At 41.8% G+C, this 12,560-nt stretch overlaps 1 protein-coding gene across 1 annotated transcript in view; it reads right to left on the bottom strand.

The window, feature by feature from the left end:
- Positions 1-8,801: 8,801 nt before the first annotated feature.
- RTCB (RNA 2',3'-cyclic phosphate and 5'-OH ligase) overlaps positions 8,802-12,560 on the bottom strand; it is a 21,570-nt gene continuing 17,811 nt past the window's right edge. The window contains exon 12 of the mRNA XM_010853367.1: positions 8,802-9,916. Within this exon, the coding sequence (XP_010851669.1) occupies positions 9,809-9,916 (108 nt within the window). The 3' untranslated portion in view covers positions 8,802-9,808. The remainder of the gene's footprint in view (positions 9,917-12,560) is intronic.

Here is a 12,560-nt window from a genome sequence, read left to right as displayed (position 1 = left end):
GGAGAGGGAAATGGCAACCCAGTCTGGTGTTCTTGCCTGGAGAATCCCAGGGATGGGGGAGCCTGGTGGGCTGCCGTCTATGGGGTCGCTCAGAGTCGGACATGACTGAAGCGACTTAGCAGCAGCAGCAGGAGACATGACCGGTGGAATGCTGAATCCATGTTAAAATGTATTATTGATATTTATCATGATGAATTATGGGATTCTATTGTTTCTGGCTGCTCAGATAAATGCTGTGCCATGATCTACCACCAAGCTTTACTTTTTCTTAAGCAGCAAGTGGAGATTTGTGGTTTGAATGAGCAAGAAACAGCTATTTTCTTACCCATTACTTAGTTACATTCTCACTAACTCCTGTAATGTGTCCATTTTGTTCTCCAAGCTGGTTATTACTCCAGTGGGAGTTTCAGTGAAGCAAGTATGTATAGGTGAGATATATTTTCTAATCAAGAAAAAAAGAAAAAAGAGAAAACACTCATGTTATTATAATACCTTCCTGGCTGAGTTGCAGGAGAGGCGAACTAACCACGCTGTTCATTGGAGAACCTTGAGAGACTTTTCTCAGGAGCCTTGTATAGGTGGTAATAACACTCTTCATTCCTTTTTTCTGCTCCAGCTAATGGGCAGGCACCTTGACATTCTCTTTTCTTAAGTAGTAATAATTTTTTTTAAAGTATATTTTCTTAATCTGTACAGGTTATGTGGTTGTTTTCAATGCAGGAAAAAAGAAATAAAGATTTTTTTTCCATTTACTTCTTCAAAATATGTGTTATGAAATGTATGAATAAATATACTACACCTTGCAGACATGAGTTTACAGAGAGAACAGGGGCTTCTCTAGTGGTCCAATGGCTAAGACTTCAAGCTCCCAATGCAGGTTCAATCCCTGGTCAGGGAAGTAGGTCCCATGTGCTGCAACTAAAGATCCCGAGTGCTGCAGCTAAGACCTGATGGGGCCAAATAAATAAATTTAAAAAAAAAAAAAAGAGAGAGGGGACAAAGCAGTTTTAAGAGAACTTTCTTTCTGGATAAAATGCCTTGAGAGACATCTGGTGAGACTTTTGTTTTCAGTCCTATTGAGAATAAAGCAATGATTTTGAGAAACCTTTTGGAATAATAATAATAAAATCCCATGTCAATCATGTAACTTTTTTTAAAGGGGGAAAGAAAAATCAGGCAGTTTTTCTGCAACTTTCCTAATGCCATAGGGAGGCATGCCAATCCAGGAATAAGACCTCTTAAAATGCTCCATCTTCCCCTTTTCTATGATTGAACATCTAACTAACCATAGAACAATTTGATTTTCAGGAATTCCCCAGTGGGCCAGTAGTTAGGACTCTGAGCTTTCACTGCTCAGAGGATCCATGTTCATTCCCTGATCAGGGAACTAGGATCCTGCAGCTGTGTGGCAAACTCAAAAAAAAAAAAAAAAAAGACTCAAAAAGGACAAAATCAACTACCAACAAGTGACATAAAAGCAATGGAGTGAATGGGAGTTTTAGGGAAATGATGCCTTCAGGAAAGGAGAAACTTTGATGTCATTCAAGATCTTGTTTATTTGGATACTCAGCCCAAATATAGTAATTAATTACACTGTATTGCTTTTGGAATATTCATAACACTGATTAACAACTGTGACACCTTACACCCACCCTGAGGGCGCAAAGGCAGAGGGGCTGTCCTGGGGTGTGGGAGTTTGCCCTCCGGCTTAGTCTCTCACCAATCTGGTAACCTTGGGCGAGTCCCTAACTTCAGGGATCTCACTTCCCCATGCTAGAGCACATGAAGATTGGACTGCATGATCTTTTAGGCCTTCAAGCTGGAAGATGCCTTTCTTCTGATACGTGTGAAATCCTAGACCAGGGGAAACAGATGTTGGTGAGACATGCCCACTTCCTGCCACACAGCTCAGTGGCTCTGTGCTTCTGTGTCATCTCTTCCTACTGGAAAGATCCAGTCCCAGAGCAGCCTTTTACACTTTACTGAATCCTAATTGCTACTACAACACTTCATTTTAAAAAGGCAAGCTTCATAATCTTTTGTGGAGTAGACTTTGAAGAATCTTACGATCTGGAAGAAAAATGAACCCATTTCACCTCAGTATGAAGAAAAAAGGTTATGTGTTATAACTGGTGTTCAAAATGAAAAATGTTATGATACAAAGAAAAGAGGGGCTTATTCTAGCTTCAAGTGAGGTGAGGACTAGGAGGAAAGGCATTAGGGGATGTAGCCTTAAGCAAGGAACTGTATTTGGAGAACAGAACCTGAGTAATAGGAGATTAGAAATGATGGTTGAGAAAAGGTTCTAGGAGGCACTGAGAGCCAGGTGAAAATAACTTGAACTTTATTTTGTAGACAACGGCAAACTATTGGGAAAAAAAAAAGGTTTTTTTTGGCTTGGAGAGAGGGTAAACTGTTCAGCACTGTGGCTGAGAATCACTCTGGTGGTAGGAAGCGGCAGACCAACAGGGTTATTGCAATCATGAAGAAAGAGGAAGTGAGGGCTTAAACAAAGGCAGTGGCAGTGGGAATGGGAAGGGATGGACTGGGAGATAAAGTGGGAGCAGCACTGATAGGTCTTGGCTACTCATAGAGGATGGGGTTGTGGATGAGGAAGAGGAAGAAGTTAAGAGATGTGTCTAGTGAGTTCTCACCAACTGAAGTAAAAAACACAAAGGAGAAAGCAGGTTGAAAAGAGACATGGCCTGTTTTGGGAGATGCTGGGTTTCTAGTAACAGGTTACTCCTGTCCACAAGCAGTTGAAAATGCTGGCAGTGCAGTCAGGAGGGAAATCAAAGACAGCTGTAGGCTGAGAGGCACACGCATACAGACTTAGTGACTGAACAGGAAGCAGATGAGATTTCCCAGGGAAAGAAGGCCTACTCTGAAGGAGTGGCACAATAAAAATGTCTCTGAAGAGGACCAAGAAGCTGGAAGGAGAAACAGGCTGTGTGAGATCATGATAATTAAATGCAGATGTCATTGTGCAAGAAGGAGGGAGTGGACAGCATCATATGAGTCAGAGCTGTCAGGGGATTTAAATGTGAGAGGGATCCATTAGATTTAGCCATTAAAAGATCTCCAGAGACCTTTGTGAAAGGAGTGGGGTGACAAAGCAGAGGGAAGGCTAAAGACTGCCCTTTCAAGATGCTTCACAGTGAAAAGAGTAGGACAGCTGGGATGATATAAAGGGGACCAGTTGGAGGAGAACATGGCACATCAAAGACAGTTCTGAGCTTGAGGTCTTACAAACAGTTCAAGTCAACACAGAAGCTCATGGATGACAAAGTTTTTCAAGGAGTCTGAAGTCTGGAGGTGAAGGTCCTAGAAACTGGCAATATTAAAGAACTGGGAGGGCACCAGATTAGAAGGTAATCAGTTGAGACTAAGGTGGGTGTTTTAAATCACTGAAGAAGATGAAGCAATGTCTGCAAATGCCTGCCATTTGTAGGAACGGCGATGACAATGAGAAAAGGGCTATGTGAGAAGTATGACTGTACGAGTTTAATAGTGTCCCACAGAACTGTCTGCCTTCAAAAGCATGGAATTCAGTTTTTAATGACTTCGTTAAAAAGTTGCACAAACTCCTGTGATGATACAGAAACTTAAATGATATTTGTATTTAATATTTTATAATTTTGTGATTATAATTAACTATGAAAGTTCACCAGTGTTTATTATATGAGATAATGATAATATACACAACACACCTTGCCTGAGTCAGGCAGCAAATAACAGATGCTCAATAATTTATTTTTTCTCTGTAGCTTCTAGGGCTAAAAATAAAATTCTCAGAGAGACTAACTTCTACAGAACCGGTATAAAGGAGATGCAATGTATCAAGGGTTAGTGAGAAAGAAAAAAACAGTCGTTATTTTCTTCCCTTTGTGGAAATGTCTGGACATAGGGAAGAAAAAATAACTTAGGAAAAATGAACAGGGTTTGGAGGGGAGTAGAATTGAGATAGATGCCCTTGGGCTGTTTAGATTTGGAGAGATGTTGTCTGCTTCTTTGGCCTAGCCATTTCTGATCTGTGGGTAATATAACTTCAAAGGGCTTCCCTGGTGCCTCAGTGGTAAAAAAGAATCTACCTGCAATGCAGGAGAATGCAGATGTGGGTTCGATCCTTGGGTAAGGAAGATCTCCTGGAGAAGGAAATGGCAACCCACTCCAGTATTCTTGCCTGAGAAACACCATGAACAGAAGAGCCTGGTGGGCTTCAGTCCATGGGGTTGCGAGTCAGGCATGACTTAGCAACCAAACAACATACCTTCAACTCAGGACACGTGAACTTAACACTCATCCTCTGACTCCAAGTGCTATAAACCTTAATTGAATTTGAGACCAAAGTCCCATCAGGTCGGGGAAGGTATTTCATAGGATGAGTCAGCATTACCTAGCTATAACCAAGTCAGCCACGTTTCAGATGGTGCATTTCACAAGCTTTCCAAGCTGTTTGTCTAGACAAAGGTTTTCTTCAAAGCTCCCAAAGTTATCATTGTCTTCTCCCAAAATGGGTAACAATCCCACTTGTCACCTTGGGAATGAGACTTTCGATGGAAACGTCCATCAGTGGAATCCTTCACAGAATGATCACTTGGTGACCCTTCGCTTTCAGTCACTGCCAGCCTTTCATGTCCATCATGCAGACAGGCTTCTGGGAGAGGGCAGAGGGCCTGACGCTGCTTTATTAGTCCATGAAACTGCAGAGCCATTCCCAGCTCTTTGATCATCATCGATGAGTTGTGTTTGTTTTTATGCACAGGCTCTCTGGGTGGTGAGAATGATTTTTAATCTGTTTGTAGCTCTTTAGCTGCATCCTTTGCCGAAAACCTGTCAGCAGCCTTTTCTTGTTGGGTTATTCACTGTCATTAACCATGGTCAAAATGGAACTTAAAAAGTGGCAGATGAAGTGTGCCCAGACAATCAAACTGGTTTTTGCCTGAAAAGCGAGCCTTGAGGGGGGCACTGAAGACATTTCTTATATCCCCAACAGTAGAAACACCTCTGAAAAAGCAATCAGATCTCAGAATCTCAGGACTAGAAAGGGCCTTGGGAAATGACCCGATTCAACCCCAGGAGTTTTAGTGAAATGAAGGATTAACCCATGCAGGGCAAAAGCATACCTGTTCTCTCTTAAAAGACCTCTAGTAACAGAAATTCTCCATCAGCTGACATTTCCTGAGGGCCTACCTGATAGCAGGTTGGCCCTTCTATGTATTATTCTCATTTGATCTTTATAACCATCCAACGAAGCACGTATTACATGCCGCTTTCATTTTACAGATGAAGAACTAAAATTTAGGGAGTTAATGTATCATACAGATCAGTGGTAGTAAACTGTCTATGGATGGTCTTCATCCATCCATCTGTACATCCATCCATTCAATCAGAAAATATTTACTAGTTGCCTACACGGAGCTTAACTTTAGGAAGAGGAAGAGTCAATAAACAAGCATAAATATGTTTTCAGGTGGCAATAATGGCCAAGAAAAATAAAGCAAGGATTTTTGTAATTCAATGACTTTTCACTCTGATTTTCAACCAACATCTCTTCTCCTTTTACTATTCTAAAGTAGCCCTATGCGGATTCAAATAACTAGACAAGTCTCAATCAGAACAGCCATTTGGAGCAGTCAAAGCAAGAAAATTAAACTTGGGAGTCAAAATACCTGGTTCTCCATGCCTGGCTTTGTCATTAGTTGGTGCCCTTCGGCAAACTACTTGATGTTTCAGGCTACATTCCAATTTGTAATGAAGGAATACCTACCATGCAAACCTAATTAAATTCAAGTGAATGGCTCACATAATCCTTTCTCCCGTCCTCCCTCATTTGTTTGTTGGCTTGCTTGTTTATTTATAGGTAACAAACAAATTTAGAGAGATGCACATTCCATAGATAGAATACAGTCCATTTGAAAAGCCGAGAGGCCCTGAAATATGGAATGGTTAGTTTTCACAGGCTGGGTAATTTCACAGGCTAATGAGTGGGAGGATTATCCCAATTATTATGGGGAAGAGGCGGCAATGTCCAGGAATTGGGCCACTGCCCACCTCTTGGCCTTTCAGTGGTTGGTCCTGGAACTGTCATGGTGCTGGTAGGTGTCATTTTGCATATGCTAATGTATTACAATAAGCATATATGGAGGCTCAAGGCCCACTGGAAGTTGAATCTTTTGCCATCTTGGATCTAGTTGATAGTTGGTTCTAACCAATCTTTGTCACATCTGATCAGTCCTGGGTGTTCATTGGAAGGACTGATGCTAAAGCTGAAACTCCAATACTTTGGCCACCTCATGCGAAGAGTTGACTCATTGGAAAAGACCCTGATGCTGGGAGGGATTGGGGGCAGGAGGAGAAGGGGACGACAGAGGATGAGATGGCTGGATGGCATCACCAACTCGATGGACATGAATTTGAGTAACTCCGGGAGTTGGTGATGGACAAGGAGGCTTGGCATGCTGCAATTCATGGGGTTGCAGAGTTGGACACGACTGAGAGGCTGAACTGAACTGAACTGATGGCTGTCATTCTTTTAATGGTTGTTTAAAGGGGAATGCCCCCTTCCCTAGAGTTTCATTCCCTCCTCAGAGATTTTACTCCCATATTCTAATGGGAAGCAGAGGAGAGAAGGTCAGTCTTCTGAAATTGCTTCAAGGCTGAGTAAGGGCATCAATCCTGCCTAGCCCTCCCTCATTCATTAAGGACTAAAACCATAGGTAAAAACGTTGGCTACACTGCAAAGCAGGAATGGTGATTTTTAATGTGTAAAGCACCTACTATATGCTTGGTATTTTTTTCATTTACTACATGTCTATCTGCAAGGTATAACTTCAATCACCACTCACTTCTCTATGATATGTCCTCCGGTACTTCAGATACTAGTTTCAAAGCAAGAGCCTTTAAAGATCAGAAACTATTAATAACTTGGCACACTCCAAGGTGCTTGATTAATAATTAATAGCATCTTCATACTCAGCTGATCCAGATGGACCCAAATCATGCTCTCTGGACAATGTGAAAATCCTATGTAGTCAAGCAATGGAGCAGATGCAAAAATAAGGACACAAATGAGAAGTAAGGACAGAAGGGGTAATGTGAGTTGTGTATTGAAATATCAGGCACAGGGAGTTGTAAACATTTCAGCAATACAGATGATGCTAAAAGCAATTTTCAGAAATAGGAGAAAGTAACTTTAAAAAAACAAGAACAAAATAGGAAAACCTAAAAAAAAAAAGTTATCTTGTATGTAAGCTTTTAAAGGTTATATGAAGATCAAAATGGGAGCATCTTAAGATCTGCAAGGTTTTACTTCAATATTTGAATCTTCAGTTCCTTGTTACTCCACAAAACATTTCACAAAATTAGAAAATTAGTGAGTGTTCATATTTTATGTCTAATAAATTGGTTTTTGCAGACACATGTTGATGACAGGAATGACACAGTCCATCATCAATGTGTGAATGTCAGTGCTTTTCAAAATATTACTGATAAACCTACTGACTTTAAAGGCCTGAAAAAGATGTGCACAGTAATAAGACTCATTTCATGCCTGGTGAAATCAGACAGTCCCTTATCAAAGTGCATTCCCAGCTGTGTCCATGTGCCCAGGCATGGGGAACATTTAGAGCAATAAAAACAGCTGGTTACTTCAACTTTGTTTGAACATTCATTTTAAAATGGTTTTTGCCTGAAATGAGAAAATGACATCTTTAGAACAAGGAAAACAATGTTTGTAGTTTTCTTTTTGAACTCAAAATATTAACTATTACTTCCCAAGGTCATTAATAGGGCCAAGTTTGGAGAAATGCTACATATAAGAAAAGCTTATAATACAGAAATGCCATGGCACAAACCATTTCTATTTCTCTACCTCATCTGCTCCCCTCTCCCTTCCCCAGTGGAGAAGGCAATGGCATCCCACTCCAGTACTCTTGCCTGGAAAATCTCATGGACGGAGGAGCCTGGTAGGCTGCAGTCCACGGGGTCGCTGAGGGTCGGACACAACTGAGTGACTTCACTTTCACTTTTCACTTTCATGCATCGGAGAAGGAAATGGCAACCCACTCCAGTGTTCTTGCCTGGAGAATCCCAGGGACAGGGGAGCCTGGTGGCTGCTGTCTATGGGGTCACACAGAGTTGGACACGACTGAAGTGACTTAGCAGCAGCAGCCCCTCCCCAGAGTGACTTTCAAAGTGTCCAAGAGGATGTAACATATGTATCTTGGATTATCGGCAGCATTTCCTGCACTGACATCACAGTTCTGGAAGCAGACTTTGCTAAATGACATCACTGGGAAAGCCCAGTTAGAGGGAGTCCACACAGATACTCACTGTTGCCTCATCTCTAAAGATGAGAACCTAGCACCTGCCTGAAGCCTGTTCCTCATCCTCAAATGCCCTCCAGTGTCCACAGGTAACCTGCATCCTTAACTCATCTGTGCACAATGATCACTGGTCCAACCCAGAGGCACAAGTAATATATAATTACTGTATTAAGATGACTAACTTATTGGTAACTTTCAAACTCTAAACCCATTTACGTTACTGAATGCTCAAAGTAAAGACATGCTGTTTCATGTCACATTTTTTCAGAGGAAGTCTGCTTTTCTCTAGCTAGCATTTAGAAGATACTCCAATGGGGGATTTTATTATAAGTTGAGGGATAAGTGTTAGAAAAGAGTATCTTTAAGGTGCATCTCTGAAAGCAACCACAAGAAAATCAGAAAACAGCAACATTGACCAAAGTGAATCAAGTAGAAATACTAACCGTCCTAAGCTATGAAACATTAAGCATGAAATATAAACAACATACTACAACTTTATTAGATTTTTCTATTTAGTGTCTGGACTCAGCTGTGGCCTTAGTAACCTGTAACTTTAACATCTTCGGGTGTCATAGTACATAGCACCTCATCTGATTAGGTGGCACAAGACTAGTCAACCTGTCAACGAAGAATAACCATTAGCATCACAGCTGTGGCCATTTCATGTTTTATAATAATTCAATCGCAAATGTAAAGATACTCAGTATTTTGTGGGGGTTGTCTGATGCTGCCTTGTAAGTTATTATTCAAGAAAAGTCTACCTGACCAGGCCTAATTAATGACAGACAGCAGCTGATGCCATTTTTACAGGTAGTCAAAACTCTGCCTTATATTTAGAACAACAAAGGTAACAAGTCTATGAAGAGATATCTTCTTTTGGGTGCACATCCCTACACTTCCACACACACTCCCCCTCTATAACTTGTCCCATTATCCATCTGTTCAATGTCCTCCTTTGACCCATTTGTATGCACCAAGTAAGAACAGCATTTAGGGTTTTGCTCAGTGCAGGACAAGGCGGTGTAAGAGTGGATAAGTGGACCAAGTGACAGAGGGAAAAAAGACATTCCAAAACCTTCCTATTTAATAGAATGTTCTTCACAGTACCTCACAGGCTGGAAACAGAGGCTGGTGTAAAGAACTTCATTCTGATGAAGAAAGACTTGTGTGACTGAGTAAGGCAGTTTCTTGACTTAGCCTCACCATCTAAAAAATTTTTAGATTTTTCTAAAAATCTGTGGGATAATCAGGGAGGAAGCATATGCATTTCTTTCCAAGTGGGGGCAACATGACTCCTCCCAGAAGGAAAGTTTACAACACTGACTCCAGAATTGGAAGCCGCCCCACCATCATTTTGGAACAGGCAGCTAGAGCTGCACACCCTGGAACCTATCAGGTATCGAGTCTGATGTCTGAAGAGTGTTTTTGTCCACTTCCACTTCACGGAGGGTCAGTGGTGTCCGGTGGCCGTGGTCAGGGTTCTATCCTTTGATAACAGCAATTGGCCTCAGTTTAATGGCCTTCTTGCTGATTCCGGCATCATGGCAGGTGTTCACCACATCCGTCACGTTCTTATAGGACTCAGGGGCCTGTAGGGGTGGAGTTAAACATTGCAAAAGTCTACTTAAAATGGAATCTTTCAAAGTATTAATCTCCACTTGTAATTAGAGAAATGCACAAACAGCACTGAGTTGGGTTTGTTTTTTTTCGCCTATAAAATAAGCAAAGATTTATTAAGTTCAGTGTGGGTAAAGGGGAAGTATGATAAACGTTCTCATCTTGTTTTATATTTTTTCTGTATTTCTCTAAATTTCCCCAAAGAACGTATATCATTTACATAGTAGGAAAAGCAGTAAATGTAACTGAATAAAGCACATACACCAATATCCAACTGAAAGGAAATGTACCAAATCGTTATTTTAGTGGTAACTGTCTTTGGATGGTAGAGTTATTAACAATTTTGATTTTCTGTTATTATATGTTTCTATAGTTTTCAAAATTCCTGGAATGAACATATAATACCTTCACAATAAGGAAAGGTTATTACATTCACATATATAACTAACTCTGTATTTACGCAGGTGTACATGTGTATTTATACATACACATACACACAGTTTGTGGTTTCTAGTAAGACCTCCCCACCTTCCTTCAGTCTCGCCACCAACAGAACAAACCTCTTCACACACACCTTTCATCTCCCGCCTGTCAGCACAGCAAGCTTAGAACTCTCACTGAACCCCATGGGGCTGTGTACACACCCCTTTCTGAAAGCCCGTCTCTCATTCCCTTCCAGTTTCTGAAATGTTTCCACTGCAACCCCTGAACTCCTTTTCACTGAGTCAAAGGGAAAGAACTTCTTCCCTTCTTGTTTAAACATTCCCTTTGCCTTCTTGTTCTTCCTGAAACCTGGATCTACCCTGAGGATGTTACTTCTGCCTCCAACTTTCTGAAGTGGCAGCTGTTCTCTCTCCCAAACCGGGTCATGCCATTAAGTTGAGAGGAGGGACAGGTGTCCCTGCTCTTGATGGTTCCTTTCAGATCGTTTTCCCTCCTTTCTCCCAGCTCTGAATTTTGCAATCATCATCTATACCACCTACTACTCTTCTTGCTGCAATCATCTGCTAGAATCCGTTCCTGTTATTACTGGAAGATTTCCAGTTCCTGGGTCACCCTCAGCCTCTCCACCTATAATTTCGAACAATTTCAATATTCAGGAAGAGGATCCTTTCAGTACCTGGTTTCCTAGTTCCTTGATTGCTGCTCCCTCAATGCTTACCTCAGCCATTCACTCCCAGAGTCATACCCCAGAACTGGTCATCACCAATGCTTACAACTCCCCAGTCTCTGCTCCCAACATCCCAGGCTGGTGAACACAGCCTAGGTTTTCACCTCCAACAATCCTTTAAACTTCACGAGACCCACAATCTTTCTTCAACCCATCAACAACCTTGATTACCATTCACTGTGCTGTACTTGCAACCCTGACTAAAGGAAACTCAACATCTATTTCATGCCTCCATCCATAGAGTTGAACGTAGCTGAAAAACACCCAACCAATAAATTTAAGTTCAAGTGGATCCCTGACACTGTCCTGCCAATCACCTAAATTTCACTAAGCCAATCACTCTCTCTTAAATGATGATTTCATACCTGAGCTCCTAACAAAGACAAATCCCATGAGATCTCACCTCCTTTCACCTCCTCAGTTAAGTTGCTCAGTTGTGTCCAACTCTGCGATCCCATGAACCGCAGCACGCCAGGCCTCCTTGTCCATCACCAACTCCCAGAGTCCACCCAAACCCATGTCCATCAAGTCGGTGATCCCCTCCAACCATTTCATCCTCTGTCGTCCCCTTCTCCTCCTGCCCTCAATCCCTCCCAGCATCAGGGTCTTTTCAAATGAGTCAGCTCTTTGCATCAAGTGGCCAAAGTACTGGAGTTTCAGCTTCAACATCAGTCCTTCCAATGAACACCCAGGACTGATCTCCTTTAGGATGGACTGGTTGGATCTCCTTGCAGTCCAAGGGACTCTCAAGAGTCTTCTCCAACACCACAGTTCAAAAGCATCAATTCTTCGGTGCTCAGCTTTCTTCACAGTCCAACTCTCACATCCACACATGACCACCGGAAAAACCACAGCCTTGACTAGATGGACCTTTTTTGACAAAGTAATGTCTCTGCTTTTTAATATGCTGTCTAGGTTGGTCATAACTTTCCTTCCAAGGAGTAAGTGTCTTTTAATTGCATGGCTGCAATCACCATCTGCAGTGATTCTGGAGCCCTGAAAAATAAAGTCAGCCATTGTTTCCACTGTTTCCCCATCTATTTCCCATGAAGTGATGGGACCAGATGCCACGATCTTTGTTTTCTGAATGTTGAGCTTTAAGCCAACTTCTTCACTCTCCTCTTTCACTTTCATCAAGAGGCTCTTTAGTTCTTCTTCACTTTCTGCCATAAGGGTGATGTCATCTGTATATCTGAGGTTATTGATATTTCTCCCCGCAATCTTGATTCCAGCTTGTGCTTTTTCCAGCCCAGCATTTCTCATGATGTACTCTGCATATAAGTTAAATAAGCAAGGTGACATATACAGCCTTGACGGACTCCTTTTCCTATCTGGAACCAGTCTGTTGTTCCATGTCCAGTTCTGTTGCTTCCTGTCCTGCAAACAGGTTTCTCAAGAGGCAGGTCAGGTAGTCTGGTATTCCCATCTCTTTCAGAATTTTCCAC

This window comes from Bison bison, unplaced genomic scaffold (assembly GCF_000754665.1).
Source record: "Bison bison bison isolate TAMUID 2011002044 unplaced genomic scaffold, Bison_UMD1.0 scf7180017864327, whole genome shotgun sequence".
Lineage (NCBI taxonomy): Eukaryota > Metazoa > Chordata > Mammalia > Artiodactyla > Bovidae > Bison > Bison bison.
The sequence above is the reverse complement of the archived record's forward strand: the minus strand, read 5'-3'. Positions and strand labels throughout refer to the sequence as shown.